Source organism: Drosophila navojoa, chromosome 3 (genome assembly GCF_054131105.1).
Source record: "Drosophila navojoa isolate 15081-1374.11 chromosome 3, UAZ_NAV_1.0, whole genome shotgun sequence".
Taxonomy (NCBI): domain Eukaryota; kingdom Metazoa; phylum Arthropoda; class Insecta; order Diptera; family Drosophilidae; genus Drosophila; species Drosophila navojoa.
This window is the reverse complement of record NC_142891.1, coordinates 17,554,411-17,575,487: the sequence shown is the minus strand read 5'-3', so window position 1 is coordinate 17,575,487 and position 21,077 is coordinate 17,554,411. Positions and strand designations below refer to the sequence as shown.

General features: G+C 39.6%; 5 protein-coding genes across 5 annotated transcripts; all 5 read left to right on the top strand.

The window, feature by feature from the left end:
• The first annotated feature begins 2,987 nt into the window (after positions 1–2,987).
• Positions 2,988–3,863, top strand: LOC115562059 (seminal metalloprotease 1-like). Its single transcript, XM_030382786.2, has 2 exons — positions 2,988–3,228; positions 3,285–3,863. The coding sequence occupies exons 1-2, from the start codon at positions 3,003–3,005 to the stop codon at positions 3,824–3,826; spliced, it is 768 nt and encodes a 255-aa protein (XP_030238646.2). The 5' UTR covers positions 2,988–3,002; the 3' UTR covers positions 3,827–3,863.
• Positions 3,864–4,836: 973 nt separating this feature from the next.
• Positions 4,837–5,752, top strand: LOC115562062 (seminal metalloprotease 1-like). The gene is made up of 2 exons (XM_030382790.2): positions 4,837–5,097; positions 5,168–5,752. The coding sequence occupies exons 1-2, from the start codon at positions 4,863–4,865 to the stop codon at positions 5,713–5,715; spliced, it is 783 nt and encodes a 260-aa protein (XP_030238650.1). The 5' UTR covers positions 4,837–4,862; the 3' UTR covers positions 5,716–5,752.
• A 241-nt stretch (positions 5,753–5,993) lies between these two features.
• On the top strand, positions 5,994–7,612 carry LOC115562063 (seminal metalloprotease 1). The gene is made up of 2 exons (XM_030382791.2): positions 5,994–6,268; positions 6,330–7,612. The coding sequence occupies exons 1-2, from the start codon at positions 6,037–6,039 to the stop codon at positions 6,875–6,877; spliced, it is 780 nt and encodes a 259-aa protein (XP_030238651.1). The 5' UTR covers positions 5,994–6,036; the 3' UTR covers positions 6,878–7,612.
• A 29-nt stretch (positions 7,613–7,641) lies between these two features.
• LOC115562061 (seminal metalloprotease 1) lies at positions 7,642–8,676 on the top strand. The gene is made up of 2 exons (XM_030382789.2): positions 7,642–7,910; positions 7,969–8,676. The coding sequence occupies exons 1-2, from the start codon at positions 7,667–7,669 to the stop codon at positions 8,529–8,531; spliced, it is 807 nt and encodes a 268-aa protein (XP_030238649.1). The 5' UTR covers positions 7,642–7,666; the 3' UTR covers positions 8,532–8,676.
• Positions 8,677–10,288: 1,612 nt separating this feature from the next.
• On the top strand, positions 10,289–11,323 carry LOC115562058 (seminal metalloprotease 1). The gene has a single exon (XM_030382783.2). It carries the CDS (start codon positions 10,299–10,301, stop codon positions 11,124–11,126), a length of 828 nt encoding a protein of 275 aa, XP_030238643.2. The 5' UTR covers positions 10,289–10,298; the 3' UTR covers positions 11,127–11,323.
• The last annotated feature ends 9,754 nt before the right edge of the window (positions 11,324–21,077 follow it).

Genomic DNA, 21,077 nt, shown 5'->3' with positions numbered 1-21,077 from the left:
TGCTGGCAGCTGAAAGTTGTTGTTGCTGAAAAGCTCCGTGTGCTGCATTCAAGTTCAAGCTTACATCTAGATTAATTGTTGGCCAAGAACAATGTTTGCATCTTGTGTCATTGAGATGGTTGTACGCTAAGTGCGCTTTAAGTGTGGTTCCAAGATATTTTGTTCATATGCACTGCGCTCACCGACTTGAGTACTCACATTTCCCTTTGGCTGTTGTTGTTGGTGCTGTTGTGATTGTTGTTGTTGTTGTTGTTGTTGTTGCTGGTTGCTTGTGCTGCTGGGTTTTGGCTTTTGCTTGGCTCGTAAAGTCGCAGGAAGTTATTATCCTAAAAACTTTACCCCTGAGGGCAATACAAACAAAGGCGTAGCACAGCAACAAAGCGCAGCATTCATGTCTGACTATGAAATGGCTATGCCTGCACTCACACACACACACACACACACACACACACACATACACTTTACTTGGCCTATGCATGAAAATAGAATGTCATAAAATTAGAACGATCATCAGCAGCACAGAGCTGGCAACGAATCGTCTCGAGTCTCGAGTCTCGAGTCTGGAGTCTGGTGTAAGAGCCAGCAGCAACAGCAGCACACAAAAACTTGGCCAACGCGCTGACTTTTTTACTGCTCTTGGGTAATAGTTGATGGCCAGGCGCTCGCCTATCATCCGCCTCAACTCATTAAATTCCATTTATATTATTTTCAAAATATATATTAAAAGCACGCACAACACTAAAGAGCCTTGAATGCACTTAGAATGTGCTTGGCTTGTGATTGTGTTTAAGCTTTTAGATTGCTCAACAGAACTTTCCTTAAGATAATACTATATTTAGTTCTTTCTCTTCTTAAATTTCTTTATCAACTCTTATTTGGGCTTGCAGAAAAAACTAATATCTTTATATTATAATACTTATAAATTCCCTTGGCATTAATACTTCATTATTAACTAAGAGATTAGTTATTATTATGGATTCAATACTTAGATGATCTGCATCTCAGCTCTGTGCATCGTACATCAGAAAAGATTAATTATATCATTATACATATTCTTATACATATATAAACTTAATATATTTCTCTTCTCTTAACATGTTAGAGTATCTTGCAGTGCTTTTCTCTCTCGTCTGCTGCCACTGTAACTTTACAGCTTTCCTGTTGCCCATCCTGTTGGCCATCTTTAGTTGTAACTAAAAACGCAAATGCATTGCCTGCATAAATTAAATGCTTACGACTTCCGTTTTATATATATGTATGTGTGTGTGTGTGTGTGCAGCACACAGTTGGCGGTTGCCATTAAAAAGCCAAATATACGCGCATATACGAGTCAGGTGCATACAACACCCACAACGAGACACACACACACACACACAGACACACATACAGTCAGAGAGAGTCACACAGATAACAAGCTCGTGCTGGTATTATGGCCATGGGCATTGCTTTCAGCTTTCAGCTCTCAGTTTTCAGCTTTGCTTTGCTGCTGGTGCGCTAATTTTTAATTACGACCACTAAATATTCAATTTTAGTGCCAGGCTAAAGCAAAGCCAAATGCGAACATTTCCTTTGCCGGCTGCGCTGCAAAGCTTTTTGTTTAGCGGATTAACAGTCAGCAGGAATCACAAACTTCAGTTGTTGGCAAGAGGAGACACTTGATTCCTGTTGCTTGCAATTGCAAATGCAAATGCAAATTATTTTATTAATTTTAATTCAGTCGTGTTTGTTTGGTCGGTTAGCTTAAACTAAAAAGTGAAACAGATTGAAGTAATCGTTCATAACGTGATCGTAACTCTATATTAATTGAATAGATGAATCTTTTGGGTAATATTATTTCGTTCACTCAATTTGTATTTAATTATATTTTTTACAGCTCGTATTTTTCATGTCTTACAGCAGTCAATTATGTGCATATTATAAATAACTAAATATACCAAATGCAGCCATCCAATATTCCATAATATACAATTTTCATATGACACATTCCCCAAGGTGGGCGAAAGTTCTTTTCATATTTAGTCAACCTAATGATGATAAATTTCATTGCCTTATTGTCATTTAGTCATCCGCCTTTTCACTTCTCCATCCGTGACTGAGCCCCCGACTTAATCCGTTTATTGTGTTGACAAATATAATTAAATACGCTCTGCCTCGCTGTCGTTTATGCTCAGATTTATTTCGGCAACTGATTGTGACAACACAGCCGATAAAAGGTCACGCAGGCAGCAGGTAATACACACAGTAATATGGCCAAAGCAAGAGGTTACGCAACTACTGTTGGAGAAATGAAATGTACAACAAAAGTGTCTTAAAATCGAAGCTGAATTATAGCTAAATGAATAATTACTTGAGGTGAATTAAAAAAAAAATTAATATTCTTAATTCCTTAAAGATTTTATTAAACATTTATTTGCTGCTCTTGAGTATACATATTGTAGATTTATAATGTTGTGCTCTTTCACCGTTAAATAATTAATTCACTTTTAGATATTCAACAATTGATATTTTAAGCTCAACATATGAAAACAAAATTCGAGAAGGTTATCAAGCAAAGACAATTACTTTTGAATATTACCTTAAGCTAATATATATATAAATAATTAAAAAAAAAAAAAACTTTGCCAAGAAAATTTTCTAATACTTACAATATTGGCAAAGTTATCTCTGCAATTTAAAGGGAAAATTCTTTCCATAATTACTTCGCTTATAATAAAATGAGCCTCGTTTGCTTATGGATAATAAAATATAATTAGCTGATACTGCAAGCATTCCTTCAATTAAAAATAAGGCAATTATTCTGAAATCAAACTAAAACTATTTATTTTATTAGCTTTACAATAAATGTAATTGTTTTCTCACACAATTTGGTTTTAAAAAAAGTCTAAATGAAAATTAGTTGCAAATTCCCAAAAAGCTTATTGAAATTGACTTTCTAACACCACTTATAAAAGGCATGAGGAGAAGTGTCGCAACAGTCACTACTAATGCCTACGGTTGAGAACATGTGGAGCTTTCCTAAAATACTTCTAATCCTTGTATTGATGAAGAGCTGCACTGCAGCACCGGCGACATCTGGAGTACCTGCAGTTATTGATGAAACCGATCCGGAGTTGATAGGTGGCTATGTCGAGGGCGATATGATCATGAACGAGGGCAAAAATGGATGGATCGATGAAACTTTACGCTGGCCTAACCGCATTGTCTACTACTATATCAATAGCGACTTTGGTGAGTTTTATTGTCAAGTTCATGAATTGCATTGTAATTTGTATTGCCTTTTCCAGATCAGGAACATCGTAACCTCATTCTTCGTGGCATTAAGACTCTCCAGGCGAATTCCTGTCTCCTCTTCAAGGAGGCCACCCGCGACCAGCCTTACTATATAAATGTCACCTCGGACGGCGTGGGCTGTAGCTCCGAGATGGGCTTCCGAAAGGGTATACAACGACTGAATTTGGATAAATCTCAGCCTGGCTGCTTTCGTCCGGGCACTATTATGCATGAGTTTTTGCATGCCTTAGGATTCCTACATCAGCAAAGTACTTGGAATCGTGATGAATACGTTCACATCAACGTGGAGAACATAATAGAGGACACGATACCCAACTTCGGCAAGTACAGCAAAGACAAAGTGGACAATTTCGGCGAGGAATATGACTACGGCAGCATCATGCACTACAAGTCAGATGCATTCTCCAAGAATGGCAAGCCGACCATTGTGCCGTTGATCGCGGGCTACGAGAAGTTAATTGGAAACCGAGTAGCATTGAGTATGGCTGATATTAGAAAATTGAATGCTATGTATAAGTGTTACGGAAAAGTTTGAGTCATTGCACAATTACATCAGCTAAATGGATTAAGAACTTTGTTATATTTCGAATGCGTGTAAGTGCGATGTAAATAGTTGCACATGAGTGGGGTTTTCGGGTTGTTGTGGGTTCCTGCTGGAAAATCGAATTTTGGATTTCGTGCGACCGGATGTGGATTAGGCCCTTTAGCTTCAACGTTAAATCGCCTTAAGAAAACATGACAAAGCAACAACAATAAAGGTATGCAAAATTAAAGCAACATTTGAAAGTTAAAGAGAGCTGCGTTTTAGCCAATTGAATTTTATTTGGATGGAATAATTTTATTTCAAATCGAAAACTCTATGCAGAAATTATGTTTGTTACTGGATAGAAAATAAATAATAGCAAATGAATATAATAAAAAATAAATTTGAGCCACTCAAAAACATGAAGTTTAAAATAAACAAAAAACTTCACGAAAATCAGAAGCGAAGCTTCATTAATTTTTGATTGGATTACAAAAACATAAAAATAAAATTAAAAAAAAAGAAAAACAATAATAATAAAATATAATACTAAAGAAAACTAGACTAACATGCAATAGATTTATAGGTTGATACATTTTAGGCCATAGTTTCCCATACAAACTTCAGTTCGGGATAAATGATATTTCCGGGCAGCCAGAGAAACATGAGCCTCATGGACTTAGCTTGTCGTTTTGATCAAAATAAAGTTTTATATGTATGTATAATATGAAAACAAATTCTGTCCAAAATAAACATATGTCAAGTTTTTAAAACTCTAAGAATATTTTGAAATATTCATATAGATAATTGCAAACTTATATTTGTTTGTGGATACTTCAAAATAATTATACACGTTTCTCCAGCACGTCTAAGCCACTGTGCGAGTCTTAAATGCCATTTGATTCTCGATTAGATAAGCCCCTGCTCATAATAATGAGTTGTAAATTTCGAATTACTTAATGAATGTCATAAATGAGGCGCTATTAATGATGTGCAAAACATACTTCTCAAGTGGTGAGCAAATAAACTGTCGCAACAGTCGCTACCAATGCATTCAGCTGTCAACATGAGGAGTTTTCCTAAAATACTTCTTTTACTTGTGCTGATGAAAAGCTGCTCTGCAGCTCCTGCAGCCTCTTCAGCTCGCGTGGAAACCGATCCTGAGCTGACGGCTGGCTATACCGAGGGCGATATGATCCTGAACGATGACAGAAATGGAATGATCAATGAAACTTATCGCTGGCCCAATCACATTGTCTACTATTTCATAAATAGCTACATTGGTAAGATTTTTCTTGAAGTTATTACAGATGATTTTTATTGTCAATCATTAATTTTTATCCACTTTTCCAGATCAGGAACATCGTAATCATATTCTTCGCGGCATTCGCATTCTCGAGGCGAATTCGTGCCTTACCTTCAAGGAAGCCACCAGCGATCAGCCTTACTATGTGAATGTCACCTCGGAGCCAGGCGGTTGCTACTCCTACGTGGGCTACCGAAACCGCGTACAGCAGTTGAATTTGCAGAACTATGCGCTAGACACCGGATGCTTCCGCTTGGGTACGATTGTGCATGAGTTTTTGCACGCGCTGGGCTTCTACCATCAGCAAAGCACGTGGAATCGTGATGAATACGTTCGCATCGACGAGGAGAACATCCAAGACGGCATGGAGCACAACTTTAACAAGTACGACAAGGAAACAGTGGACAATTTCGACGAGGAGTACGACTTCGGCAGCGTCATGCACTACAACTCCAAGGCATTCTCGAAGAATGACAAAATGACAATTGTGCCGCTGGTCGAGGGCGTCGAGGAATTCATGGGACAGCGACTTCGAATGAGCGATGCCGATATTAATAAATTGAATACCATGTATAGGTGTCCCAGGAAGGTTTGAGCTGTTTCAGAATTACATAAGCTAAATTGATCAAGAATCGTGTTTCATTTCGAATGCGAAGTAACTAGTTGGGAGAGACGTACGAGAATGAAGTCTGCGCGGGTTCCATAGTCTGCTGCTAGTCAAATTCATATGGTCAAATCGAATCGAACTGATTAGATTAAATCCAACTGTGGCCTATGCACTAAATACACATTGTAAATATTCGCTATAAAGATAAATTACGAGGTTATCAAATTCCAATGCGAGTGAAGCTCTGCGAGTGAAATCGTTGCCTCTGTTATTCATTCCACCCAAGTCCGCTCAGCGAGCGTGAGCAACATGAGGCAGTTCTTGATAGTAATCCGCTTAATCCTTCTGCTGTCAGTTGATATCAGTGCAGCACCTGCACCTGCACCAGCACCTGCAGTTCGCACAGAAGTCGACCCGGAGTTGACAGCTGGCTATAGCGAAGGTGATATGATTATCAGTGCAGAGCAGCGAAATGGACTGCGCCCAGATAGCTATCGCTGGCCCAATCGGACTGTCTACTATTACATTAACAGCAACATCGGTAGGTGCCGCTTTATCAGGCGTTGTTGAGTCAGTAATAATAAATCAACATCATAACTCAGATCCGCCACATCGCGAGCAAATACTTGTCGGCTTGCGAAAAATCGAGGCCAGTTCCTGTCTGACCTTCAAGGAAGCCGTCAAGGACCAGAAATACTACGTGAACATAACCTCGGAGCCGGGCGGCTGCTTTACAGCTGTTGGCTTCCAAAATCGTGTGCAGCAAATGAATCTGCAGAATTATCCCCTGGACGAGGGCTGCTATCGCATGGGCACCATAATGCACGAAATGCTGCATGCTCTGGGCTTCTATCATGAGCAGAGCTCGGCGGATCGTGATGAATACGTTCGCATCGCCTACGAAAATATTCAGGAAGGCAAGGAGCACAACTTCGACAAGTTCGACATCGATACAGTGGATAACTTCGACCAGGAGTACGACTATGGTAGCGTGCTGCACTACTCGCCCTACGGCTTCTCCAAGAACGGCGGCATGACTATTGTCCCCTTCAAAGAGGGCGCCGAGAAGCAAATGGGTCAGCGACTGCAAATGAGCCAGCGGGACATTAATAAATTGAACATCATGTACAAATGCCCCCAGCAAGTATAGTGCAGATATATAAGCTATAAGGTGTAAAGTTCTATATATATATATGTGATGTGTTATCCATTAGCTATATTTTCTACCAACTAAACAATCCTGAAAGCATGGACGATCTCTGTATCATGAAGACTCCTAAAAGAATGCAGCTGCGGTAGAGCACAGGGTGTTTCATTTTACCAAAAAAAATTAGTAATAAGTGAGTATAAAAATCTGAGTTAATATGAAATCGTTATCTACCTATCTACAATAGCTAACTCTAGTAGTTGAATTTGAATGATAAGCTCAAAATAGAACTTTGATTTGGATACGAATATGTGAATGGGACAGATGTTTTCATTTCGCTAAGAAACCATAAAAATTGCATTATGAAAATAAAAAACAAACTATAAATAAAACAGTATTGATACTAGAGTTTCAGAAACGTTTATATACATAAAATAACCCCGAATTCCCTAACACTCATATATTTTCTGAGATCGAAGAGATACAATTTTGCTTACTTCTACTGTGCCGTATCCATTCAATAATACAGCTATGGATAATCTGAGGTAAACTTAAAAATATTATAGCATTAAGTACTTTACAATGATCATAAACGCTTTCTACAACATACATGATTAAGCCTGTGTCCGAGTCTTAGACGCAATTCATTTTCGATTAGATTATGCTATTTCCAAGTAAAAATTAGTTGTAAATTGCGAATTGCTTTATGAATGCCATAAATAAATGAAGAGTTACTGATGTTCTCGGTCTATTTATAAAGGCGTGGGAAAAATATCAAAACAGTCGCTACCAATGCATCCAGTTGAGAACATGTGGAGCTCTCTTAAAATACTTATAATCCTTGTGTTGATGAAGAGCTGCTGCGCAGCACCGGCAGCACCTGAAGCACCGGCAGCTGCTGTTGAACTTGATCCCGAGCTGACGGCTGGCTATACCGAGGGCGATATGATTCTGAACGAGGACAGAAACGGATTGATCCAAAAAACGTATCGCTGGCCCAATCGCATTGTTTACTATTTTATAAATAGCTACATTGGTAAGATCGTTAAGTTCCTATTCATGAATTCTATTGTAATTTGTATTCCCTTTTCCAGACCAGGAACATCGTAATTACATTCTTCGCGGCATTCGCATTATCGAGGCGAATTCATGCATCATCTTCAAGGAAGCCGCCAGCGATCAGCCTTACTATGTTAATGTCACCTCGGAGCCAGGCGGTTGCTTCTCCTACGTGGGTTACCGAAACCGCGTACAGCAGTTGAATTTACAGAATTATGCGCTGGACACTGGATGCTTCCGTCTAGGCAGCATTGTGCATGAGTTTTTGCACGCCTTGGGCTTCTACCATCAGCAAAGCACATGGAATCGTGATGAATACGTTCACATCAACAAGGAGAACGTCCAAGAGGGTAAAGAGAGAAACTTCAACAAGTATGACAAAGAGACAGTGGACGATTTTGACGAGGAGTACGACTACGGCAGCGTCATGCACTACACCTCCACGGCATTCTCGAAGAATGGCAAACAGACCATTGTGCCGCTGGTCGAGGGCGCCGAGCTAATAATGGGGCAGCGACTTCAAATGAGCGAGGCCGATATTAACAAGTTAAATAATATGTACAACTGCCCGAGAAAAGCTTGTCCAAGAAAATTGTGAGTCGTTGTACAATTAAAAATTCTTACCTCTGCTCAATGCTGCTGATAAGATAAAATCTATTCCCTATGCATATGTGTATATTGTGAGCATTTGCGATAAAGATAAATTACGCTGTCATTAAATTTCCACTAAGACCGTTTAACAAGCATGAGGCAGCACTTGATAATACGATGCTTAATCCTTTTGCTGTTCCGTGATAATGAAGCAAATGCACTTGCTCCAGCACCTGCAGTTCGCACAGAAGTCGATCCGGAGTCGACAGCAGGCTATAGCGAAGGTGATATCAGATAGCCTAATCGGACTGTCTAATATTGCATTGTAATTCAGTAATAATACATAAACATCAGACCGGCTTGCCTAAAACCCACTGTGCCTCTATCATCAGCAGAGCTCGGTTGATCGTGATGAATACGTTCGCCTTGCCTTCGACAAGCGACTGCCAATGAGCTAGCCATATACAAACTATGTAGTATGAAGATCTATCTATACATATGTATATTGTGTATTTTCTACCAACTAAACAAACCTGAAAGCATAAAGATCTCTTTTTCATGATGGCTCCTAAAAGAATGCAACTCCGTCTGAGCACAGGGTGCTTCATTTGCCCAACAAAAATTAGCAATAAATGAGTATAACAGAGATAACATGAAATTGCTATCAAACTACTTTTAAAATATGTTTACAGCTTTTAATCACTATGACACTTTCTACTATCTTTATGAAGAGCGAGTTAAGAAATCTCGAAACCGAATTTGGACGATAAGCTCAAAATAGAACTTTGGATTTGTGTGAGGAAAGGTGTCGTCATTTCTTATAATGTCGCCGTCTCTCGTTCTACAAAATGCGCGAGAAACACTCTAAGAGCCTGAGCAGCTTGTTGGTCCTTACCGTCCCCCTCTCTCTACTGTTCTCTATCACGCTCGCTTATAGCCGTGTAAGTGCTGCTGATAAGCGGTCATTCAAGACAATCGTTCGCTTGTTCAGTTGGGCGATTACGCGTGTTTTCGTATCTGAAACTTGGACTATAACAGAAGCATGCGTCGCAATTACTCATCTTGTTCAGTGTGCAGTAAGTCAATTCAAATATCTATTTCAGCTTGTCGAGCACTTGAAAATCCAATCAGACCATTGATAATAAAGATACCATTTCAATTAGCCCACAGCATTGATAATGCTCATTTGCAAGTGACGTAGGCAGGAGAGTGGGTGAGCAATGAAAAGACGACTATTTGCATTAATAATCATGAGCTGCCTAGGCGCCAACAGGTACGGGGTTAGTTCTTGAAAGAAGAAGAGTAAGCTTGGTATGATCTTAACCTTAGACTATCCCATAAATGATTTGCTAGAGAGTATTTCCGACTTAAGTCAATATAACTTAATGGAACTATCGCTTGATACATTAAAGAGAGAGAGAGAGAGAGAGAGTCCATTCCTTAATTGATTCTTATATCTTCAAATATGGTTGTCTGTGACATTTTTTGGGTCTCTGAAATATATTTTTCACTTTAAATTGATTTATTAAACGAATAAATTAAAGCCATTACAAATGAAAGCATTTTCTGAACACATGCCCTGCAACAATCCATAATTTATTATGTAAAGTCAGGGGAAACCCTCTCGAAATCTGGGCAATCGCATTGGCGATTTCGTTAAGCCCGCCTCTAGAGGTGACCAGCGGCATTATCTAAGCGCAATCAATTGCCTGTATCTAATCATCGGACCCAACTTGTGATTGTCGCATATTTATGCCCAGTGGAAGCGACGCTCATGCGTCAGTTAGAATTTAGCAACGTCGCGAACAAGATGCAATCCCATCGAGCAGTGCTTCTGTTATTGCTGTCCGTTCGGCTGCTGCGGTGCGGGGGCATGCCGCTGCCCTGGAAGCTTCGGGCCGATCCCGAGGAGTCGGCGGGATATGCGGAGGGAGACATGCAGTTGACAGAGAGACAGCGGCAGGAGCTGGAGCATGGCCCCATGGGCCGCAACGGTCTATTGGATACCACAAGACGTTGGCCCGGCAATCTGGTCGTGTACAGCATCTCCACAGACTTCGATGCCGCCCACAGGCAGGCCATTCTGAAGGGCATGCAGACGATCGAGGAGACGAGCTGCATACGCTTCCGTGAGGCCAACGAGCTGGATGTGGACTATGTGAGCATTACGGCTCAGCCCGGCGGCTGCTACACGGCCGTGGGCTACCTCGGCGGACAGCAGCAAATGAACCTGGAGATATATCCCATCGGCGAGGGCTGCTTCAGGCCCGGCACCGTGCTGCACGAGCTGATGCATGCGCTGGGCTTCTACCACGAGCAGAGCTCGGCGCTGCGCGACGACTACATCGAGGTCATCGCGGAGAACATCGTGCCCGGCAAGGAGTTCAATTTCAAAAAGTACTCGGATAAGGTCGTCACCGACTTCGATATGGGCTACGACTACAATAGCTGCTTGCACTATCGTCCCGGCGCCTTCTCCATCAACGGCAAGGACACGATTGTGCCGCTCGACCCGACAGCTGTGATCGGACAGCGCCTGCGCCTGAGCGACAAGGATAAGGACAAGATCAACATCATGTACAAGTGCCCCATTTTGATATGAGCTGTCAAAACTTGGCCTACACTCTGTATTATTCGTCTTAAAGTATTAGATCAATGTGATATTATTGTGCCTCATCCACCCAACCCATCCAAGTGCCTGCCGTTATTATTATTATAATTATTATTAACCTTTACTTGCCATGTATTTACAATGCGCATCTGACATTGCGTAAATTAAAGTTCATATATTAGCAATAATCGCCTTTAAGTAGTTTCTCTTGTTTTATTTTTATTTGCGGCCCACTCGCAGTGCGATAAGCTTGCTTTGCTTTTTCCTTATCTCAAGTGGGGCTGGCTGGCCAAATGAAGCTTGGACAATGCTTGTTTAGTGCCGTGTCAGGGCCGCAAATCTGTGCCACACTCACACACACACACAAGCACACACACGTAGCACGTGCATAATTTTACCTTCAATTAAGCGTGGAATCGTTGTGCTGCAGTCTGAAAGATGCACAGCTGCCTGTGCCTAGGCGTAACCACGTGCTGCTCCATGTTCGAAACTCTGTAATTGCGTGCTCCTAATGCGATTTATATGCGAGATGCAAATGTCGAGCAGCACCAGTAGCAGCAGACGGGTTTCGTAGCAGGAGCAGGAGCGGTAGCGGGAGCTGGGGAGCAGCAGCAGCTGGATGCATTTTTGGCTGCCTGACTGCCTATCTGTCTGTCTCTGTCTTGGTGCCTGTCTCTGTCTGGGCTTCTCGCATTGGCACTTAATTCTCGCATTTTGACAGCGCTTGTTAAGACCATAAATTTGATTTTCGTTTTCGACGACATTTCGCCTAGGCACTCACATTGTCTCATTCGAAATTAAGAAAGCAGCCCAGCGCCGTCTGTGTTCTTGTTCAAGCTGTGCCCAAATTAGCATAGCCCAATATGATGATGATGTGTGCATGTGTGTGTGTGTAATAGTTGAGAACGTGCCACGTTTACCAAAATTGAAACTAATAAGCTGTAGTAATAAATAATGTAGGCCATGTGTTTCCCCCGCAACTAGATAACTAAGGTATAATAAACCAAAAAAAAAAAAAAAATATTGTGGACATATTTGTGAAATAGAGTGCCAATAAGGGTTACTCATGCGATAGCCAAAGTCCCTAAATTACTGTCATAAATGATCGATTGGACTTTAATCAGTTAGGTTGATGAGTGAGGCGAGTGATTCCGGAAATTCGCTGTTCACGTAGACAGTGAGAGCTTCAGTTCCTTTTGATTCGATTTTTGACAAAACTCAACTTGATATTAATTTGCAAATAAATTTCTGTAGTGTTAGATTAAAGTATATTCAGATTTGGATCAACTACATTTATAATTGATTATTGCCCACGTACATATGTATAATCAATCAAAGAAATCAATAAATTGCACAGAATTTTGATTGATAGACTCTTTTAATTGGTTGCTACTGGAGCAGCTATCTCATATATGAATATACATATATAAATTGTTATATGTTTATTTATACATACATATGTATATATAGAAAGTTTTAAAAATAAGTTGTTATCTATATGGATCAACGTTTCAAGGCAGCTTAGCTATATCACTCACGAAAATAACGGTCATAAATACTTTCCTTTGACAGAGTGAAATGCTCGAAGAGATAAGCAAATATTTCTTAAGCATGAGCCAAACAAATGTTGGCGAAAAATTTAACAATAATAATATTCTATGAACATTAATAGAGCAGAAAGAACTCTTCGTTGTTATATGAACTAAAAATATATTTTATTCAAATTGGAGTTTCATATAGAACTCATATAGAACTTATATATCTTACATATATGGTACTCTCAAGAATGGCCAACGAAATCTGGTGATATTCGTACGATTTTTAACAATTGTATACAAAACGTAAATAGCGCGAGACTGAAACGTCCATGCCTGTCAAGCTGTCAGATAATCTATCTATTACCCACCCAGGTATATAATATATAGAGGTGAGTATGTACACAAATACGTACATATATATGTATGTATATCTTAGGCTTCAAACTATTTCCTTTTCAGAATTTTGCTACTTTGTGAAATATATTTCGTCCGTCTTGGCTGAAGCATAGAAAGTGAATATGGTCATAAAACGATAAGAGCTTTAAGTACTTTATAACACTTTAAATTATAAGTGCGATTACCAAACTTCGGATTTTTAGTTTTATTTTGAGAGTTACAGCTAAATGAAAACTATAAAAATTATACCTTGTAGAACAGTTGCGATTTCAAAGAAAAATGTTCCAACTGGTTGTAGTAAAACTGATATGCTGGCAATATATATTGTTTTGATTTAATGTTAATAGAGATTTCCGTATGATTGCAAAATTACTAAGATTAAAAAAAATTCTATATATCTGCCTAAAAGCTAATAAGATTACTAAATATAATTATAAATATATATGTCTCTCACTGCTACGCATAAAATGCATACTAATAGCTATGCAAGCCAAATAGTATGCAATATTTCAGCCAAATGGAACGCCTCTTAATTGCCACGCCCCAAAAAGTATGCATCGCCAGTGCAATTTATAAGCCATAGAGCCAAAAAATAAGAAAGAAAAAAGAAACGAAAATGGCATTTGGTATTGCATTCTATATGCAAATCAGGCATTTGCTTTGTGATATTTCCAGTTGGCTTTGCCACAGTGCCAACGCGCGCCAATAATAATTCAAATAAAACTTGGTGTTTTTTTTTTGGCTCCTTTTGGCATTGGCAAAAAACCGCAAAGTGGTAAATTTTCGCACAGAGCGACGGCACATGAAATATGAAACAAATTGTAGCAATTTCCCAAAGGCGGCGGACACGCAAATGTGACCCAAGCAGCGAGCGCTTGGCCACACACAGGTCCAGAGCCAGGTCCAGGTCCAGGACATGACCTGAAGCACAGCTCCTTGCTGACTGCTGCTCGGGCAGCTGCGCCTGCGACTGGGACTGGCGGCGACTGCGACTGCGACTGCGATTTATTGCTGACGAATGCTTATTCAATTTTAAAGCATGGCATAAATGATTTATACATTTGATTTTATTTCATTTTATTTTCTCTCTTTTTTTTCACGCCCCGACCAGTTCCGGCTTAGCGCAAATGGGAAATCACTTGCTCAAGGACCGGGCGTCCTGGCTCCTTTGCTCTTTTCCATGTTGTGCACAATTTCGCATCGTTCATATTTATGACTATGACGTCGTAAAAAATTATGCTTTAATTTGATTATGATGCTGAGCAGTAGGCATACACACACACAGACACACTGTCGTATGCATATACATGAGTGTTATTTTTTTCGCTCGCGTCTGCCATGGCGTATACGCAACGCGGCTTCTTAAAAATTCGTTAAAAAGTTATTGACAAGCGCATCGAATGGCGAATGATGCGTGCAGAGCGCTGCGCTGACTCTGCCTGACTCTGCCCGACTCTGCCTGACTCTGCAGTCGACGTCAGAGCCCGATAAGCCCGACATCAACTTCTGACTTGCACTTAAATCTGATGGATAGGCAGCTTCAGCAGATATCATTTTTCATATATTTACGCTGCTCGCTACAGCTGACTGCTCCGATAATAAGCAGCGAGCGGATTGTTGAGGAGAACGCTAATCAAGCACTGCCTATGCCAATGCTGAAGTATTTCTATGATTTACGAAGAACTAAACAGTGATGTGCGCTTAGGCATAAATCGCATAATGAAACGACTATAGTATAGGGGTTTTTTTCAGTTTGCTGATAAACTTGTACTATATATATCATAGGGGATTATAGAGTCAACGATTCGGGCTGTTTGTATTAAGGTTGAATCATATTGATTTCTTGAAAGTAAGCAATGAAACGAGAATTTTAATAAGCATGAAGGTTATCCAGATATATATGAATTGGCAGATCCTTTTACAAATATAGCTATGAAGCTTACTTCTCGATTCTATTTCTATATTCGCTGTCATGCTGTTTTTAAGATTGTGAAGCCTAAATCATAGTCAGAGTAAGATTGCCTTTTGCTTTGCTCTGATATAAGATAATATAAAAGTTTATAAGTAAAACATCTGAAAGGCATTAAGTTAAATGTTTTCGCTATAGACTTGAAGATAAGTTGCAGTCTATAAAAATCGTGGTATAAAAAATAACTCATAAAATATATATGTAAAAATATAAATAAATATTTTGTCTTCTTCTTCAATTTAAATCTCTTATTTAGCTTTCCGTCTAATTAAAATTAAAAATAGTTGTAATGGCATTTTATTTATTAGCTACATACATTATGGCCTTCCATCATCAACGTTTTCCACAATCCAAATAAATTCTTTGATTGCCCGCAATATAAATAGTTGGAGAATTTTATGTATAAAAAGAAAACTTATTGCATCACATTAAATGGAAGCATACCTTAAGCTACTTAGCGGTAAGTTAATCAAAAAGCCAACTAATTAATTTGATATTAAATGCCGTTGCTGCCGCCCACTGAAACCACCTGCCGCAGTCGACGTCGCCGTCGCAGTCGCAGACGCAGCTGCGGTTGCCTTTCGTATGCGCATTAAAATCTTAATTTAAATATGTAACTGCTTGTCTATGCCACTATAATCACTGTAATCGCTATGTGTGTGCGTGAGTATGTGTGTGTGTTGGTGTTGCGTGTCTAAATAGCCATAGGAGTAGCAGGAGTAGCAGGAGCAGCAGGAGCAGCAGCAGGACAACGCATGCACCTTTTGTTAGAGAGCATCATGTTAATTTTAAAAGGTAATTTTGGTGCTGAGCTTATTATGCTCATTAAGTCATCAGCACCCCGTCCCGGCTGGGCTGCTAAAATAAAATGGGCCACGACCTGTGGCCGGCACCTTTGTCCAGAGTCCGTATCAACTGCTCATATGCCTGGCACAACAATATAAAGTGCACAGCAGCCCACCGCAAACGTGTGTGTGCATTCATTTGATGTTGTTGTTTAGTCGTTGTTGTTGTTGTTGTTCTTGGTGGTGGTACTTCACTTCATTTTGAATATCCTATAAATAGGACTAGCAATGGGCTAGCATCAAATTATTACTAGATTAACAACAGCAACAATGTTTGCTATGATTATTTATTTTAGTATCATAATTATTTATTTTAGTACATTCAGCAGTTGCAATTCTTATTTTAATATATGAAGAATATTTTCAAATTTTATTTAATTATTTTTTTCAATTAACTTAAATCCATATCTCAGCCCTACATTTAAAATACTTTTAGCTTTCACAGCAGCTTCAATTAGTTAGTTGTCCCAGGGTATATTTTAGTCCAGCACAAATACTGCAACATTCACAAAATCTACTTTTTTCTGCAGGCAGGAAGAGCATCAGCAACTGGTCCAGTACATCGAGCGTGAATTAATTTTTAATGATGTTGTGAACTCTACTGCGGCGCGAAAGCGACTCTCATTTTGTCTATCTTTGCTGCGCTGAATGGGAGTGTGTGCGTGTGTGTGTGTGTGCGTATGTGTATCCGGTGGACAACGCCCGGATGTAGGTCATTTCAAAAAATGTTTGCTTTAAATTGCATTTGCGTTCGCCACGTGATGACATGCAGCCAGAGCCGCACGAGCCACAAGTGTTTTAACGCGCACCACGCACCACGCAACCAAGCACAAACCATGTCATCAGCGGATAAGTGGGCGCCCAGCTGTGGGTGCGCGGGTGTGGGTGTGTGCGGTACATAGGCTGTGCTTGTTTAGCCATTAGTCAAGGATCGCTGCAAATACGCCACGAGTGGGTCAACTGCCTAATTAAAAATAAAAATAATAAAGACCGAGGCGAATGCACACAAAATGCAGCAGCAGCAGCAGCAACAGCAGATGGGAAATTGCATTTCACTCAAAAAATAGAGAAAAGCGCTTATAGCAGACATATCTGGCTTATATACTCGATTTAAAGCTCTCTACAAATTTGTGGATTTTTATTTTTTATTATTTTTAGAAATAAACAAAATGAAATTGTTTTAGAGCTTTTGCTCCAAATGAAGCTTATATATAAGATAAGTTAAATAGCAGTTTGAAATTCTTTTATGAAACATGATTCTACAGCAATTCTGCAGTTGATTTTTAACAGTTATGAAATGAAACGGAAACAAAAGACTTCTGAAACAACTATCAAAGATCAACTCGTGCGATTGTAGAACAATGACAATATACTCGTTTCTCGTGTTTCGTGTCTCATGTTAAAAAGTTTCTATTTGCTTTTCACTTCATGACAAGTCGGACATTTTTTATCACTTCATGAATATACAGTGTCCTCTCATATATGTTTTCACACTCAACAAATAGTCTGCTCCACCCATGAGAATCTCTGTTAGTTTAAAGTTTACACAGCTTTACTTTAACGCTACTCACCTGTCTGGACTAAAGCAATTATCCGATTAATTTGCATACTCCTTCATTTGCTGTTACTTTCGTGGAACTACCATTCTCTCTCTCTCTCTCTCTCACCCTCTCTCTTTCCCCCTCTCTTTCGCTCTATATCGGCTCGTTCAGCTTATCCCTCATGTATGACAAGCGCATATAAATCAAAAGGAATTTTTATTGAGGACGCCGCCGGCGATTGCAAACAGTTCGATGGCCATTTTATTGCCTGAGCCGTCGATTATATTTTTTATTCGTATTTTTCTTTGGCTACTTTGCAAGTTGGTGTTGATTCAATTGTGCTCTCTCTTATGCACACACAGACACTCACTATCTCTCTCACTCTCTCTCATTCTCTCTCTTACACACTCAAAAAAAGGTTTATGCAAATGCAATAAATTTTATTTTATTATGAGTAAAAAAATAAATACTCTTTGCCCTTGCCTTGCAGCAACGGGGCGTGGCAGGCAGTCATAAAAAAATGAGTTGAGGCCAGGAAAATCCAATTAATTGTTATTTTATTTGTTTATTGTTTTCTGATTACGCACCAACAACAACAACAATAACGACTTCAGCTGCATTTGATTTATTGTCACTTTTTTTTGGTAATTTAATTAATAAAATATTTGAAATAACAAATGACTGTCATAAAACATGTAAAAAATTTGTGTATATATAATTATGTTATGCGGTCTAAAACAAGTAAAAGCGTGGGGCTCCAGGGATGTGTGGAAGAGGAAATACCCTGAAATGAAAAATGATTTAAATGAAATTTTCTTTTAATATTATTTTTTTATTTTAATAAATTTTTATAGACATATGTATAAATATTTACTTATTTTTTTTTTAATTTCTGTTTACTTTTTCATCTTTCCTTTTAACATAATAATTAAATGTACATTAGATAGTTTTTATTCACTTTTAAAGCAACATATGTCTAATATATCCCTCTCTCTCTTTCTCTTTTTCTCGCTGTGGGTTTTATTCCAGCTGGCTGTTCGAGCATCTCTTGGACCATTTGTCATGCTGGGCATACAGGGCTGCGCTACTTAATTGCAAGCTCTATAGGAGAACAGTGGCTCTCCTATATATATGTACATATGTCCTACGCGCTATCTATTTCTCTAGCTTTGCACAAACGATGTACTTGCGGTTACTATTTCACTGTCTATTCAACTCTGCTTCTCTCTCTCTCTCTCTCTCTCTCTCTCTCTCTCGCACTCACACCTGTGAGCAACTGTTGAGTACCTTCATTTGGCTTGTCAGTCAACGCATTGTTCATTTATCACTGCGTCGGGCTTGCTTATGCCCGCTCAAACGGCGAGAGCATAGAGCGTATGTGATGAAAGGGCTACTCCTGCTCCGGCTCCTCCTGCTTTCTACTCAATGCAACTGGGCTTGTTGGAGGCACAGGTGACAAGCGAGCGAGTAAGATAAATTATTATTTTAATTGCATTTAAATTACACGTTGCGAATACAATTTTAAAAGCCTGCTGCTGCCATATCAAGAGCCTGGCCATTGTGGGCGTGGCGCTGTCAAAGCTCACCTGCTGCTAGATAAAGGGCCACCCACGAGGGCCAGCTGGGCTGTCCAGGCAGCATTTAGGCCACAAGTCAGTGTGCGATGAAGTCATTTGGGAAAGTCTCAAATTCCTCGACAGTTTTTTTTTCTTTTTTTTTCTGTTTTGTATAACAGTTGGGTGTCCTGTTTCTGGACTGAACTCTGTGTGGAATCACCTGTTTTTTTTTATCCCCTCCTCTTTTCCTTTTTTTTTGTTTTCCGTTAGACCTTTCCTCATAATTGCCAGCCACCCGTAGCGCGCGCGCCCACCAACAGTTGCTGCTGGTCTCCAGTCAGCAGCAATTTATATTCATGAGTTGTTGTTATGTATTGTAAGTTGTTTTTGTTGTTGCTGCTGCTGCTGATTCCCTTAAGCATGCTTATTGTTATCCGTGAATGAAGTTCTCTTATCGCGGCCCAAGCCCCAGACAAGTACCTTTGGGTCGTCTGTGCAGATGTTTTGTGCTTTGATTTCAAGACTTGACTTTTGTTGTTATTCTTGTTACGTTTTTGTTGCTCTTGTAATTTGTTGTTGCTGCTGCTGCTCTGCATACCAAAAATTGTTATGGGCGCACGCAAAATGACTTTAATTGTCATGCTGATAGCCAAGCGCTGCTGATGATGGCTGAGATGTATAACGATCTTAGCCACAAATCTTGGCTGGCTTTAAATTTGCCTTTATGAAGGACGAGCGGGGTAGGCGGTCGGGCTGTTGGGGCTTCTACGGAAATAATTGCCAAAATATAAACTAGTTATAAATTATTAGCATGCACATGGATGAAATGGCAGGCAAACGGAGCTGAATCTCTAAATGAAGGCACAGACAGCCGAACACAGCCTTTGCCAGCCTTGTCTGTTATGGATAAACACACACGCACACACACACACACACACACACACACACATACCCACACATAAAGTTGGCATATTTTATAAGTCTGCGCTGTGCAGTTGAAAATTTAAACAAAGCCAAGCCACAAAATCACACAAGAAAACTCCTCGCCTTGCCATGAATAGCCTTGAGCAACAGCCCGAGGAGCAAAGGAAGCTGGCACACACAAACACACACATGGTGAGAGAGAGAGAGAGTGAGAGAGAGGCAGATAGAGAAAGAGTAGATGTGCCATGAAAATATCGAAGATATAATACTCTAAGTCTTATGTAGCAACCTGATACAAGTGGTCGAAGAGCGACTTAATATAATATTAATACTCAGAGAGAACCTTTGTTCCTCTTTAGAAGAAAGGGTTCTTCCTTGAGCTAAGATATCAAATTTCACTGTCTTTGAATTTTTGGTTTTTAAGTTTTTATATATCATTAAGAAAAAGTCAAATGGAACAAACAAAAATCAGATTCTCATAGTTTTTTCTTATATATAATCACCTTTTAATACTCTATGCCTCTTATATGTATGTATAATCTAAGAGGCTTTCTCATACCCTTTCTAAGTGTATAACAATCAAGAATGCTAGCTACAAAGGGGGCGGGCAACATGTTAGCAACATTTTCTCCCTCAAAGTCGTCGTCAGTAACACATTAAAGCAGCTTCATTGTCCTTGGCACTTTTAGCTGTCTCTATGTGAGTGTGTGTGTGTTTGTGTGTGTGTGTGTGTGTGAAGAGTGTATGAGTAAAGTTTGTAAGCAGATAAAGTCATTTGCTTTGATATCTTTTACTAATTATTGCCAAAGCAGCGTCTAAGCCAGTTTTCTACACAGAAGCAAAAGCAGCAACAGCAGCAGCAACAGCAACAACAACAGCAACAACTGTGCACCGCAGCAACATCGTCAGCGGCAACAACAAGCATAATAAATGACAGCAATTCAAGCTAAATGCGGCTGCTTGAATCCTTTTTTTGAAGCAAGCACACACACACACATATACACACACACACTCAAACAGAAAACCAGAGACCACATCCTTGTCACTCAGACACACATATACACACTTAAATAGAGAGCGAGAGAGAAAACATTAACAGCATATTATCCCTGGCATCGCATACAAACAGAATTTAACGAAGCGTAGCGCCAAAAACCGCTTCAGCAAAGCCAA

Excerpts from the sequence above, each read along its gene's own strand:
- LOC115562059 (XM_030382786.2), top strand. The coding sequence starts at position 3,003 with ATGTGGAGCTTTCCTAAAATACTTCTAATCCTTGTATTGATGAAGAGC. Across the intron at positions 3,229-3,284 it reads CTATATCAATAGCGACTTTG|ATCAGGAACATCGTAACCTC; the intron begins GTGAGTTTTATT and ends TGCCTTTTCCAG.
- LOC115562061 (XM_030382789.2), top strand. The coding sequence starts at position 7,667 with ATGCATCCAGTTGAGAACATGTGGAGCTCTCTTAAAATACTTATAATC. Across the intron at positions 7,911-7,968 it reads TTTTATAAATAGCTACATTG|ACCAGGAACATCGTAATTAC; the intron begins GTAAGATCGTTA and ends TCCCTTTTCCAG.
- LOC115562058 (XM_030382783.2), top strand. The coding sequence starts at position 10,299 with ATGCGTCAGTTAGAATTTAGCAACGTCGCGAACAAGATGCAATCCCAT.
- LOC115562063 (XM_030382791.2), top strand. The coding sequence starts at position 6,037 with ATGAGGCAGTTCTTGATAGTAATCCGCTTAATCCTTCTGCTGTCAGTT. Across the intron at positions 6,269-6,329 it reads TTACATTAACAGCAACATCG|ATCCGCCACATCGCGAGCAA; the intron begins GTAGGTGCCGCT and ends ATCATAACTCAG.
- LOC115562062 (XM_030382790.2), top strand. The coding sequence starts at position 4,863 with ATGCATTCAGCTGTCAACATGAGGAGTTTTCCTAAAATACTTCTTTTA. Across the intron at positions 5,098-5,167 it reads TTTCATAAATAGCTACATTG|ATCAGGAACATCGTAATCAT; the intron begins GTAAGATTTTTC and ends CCACTTTTCCAG.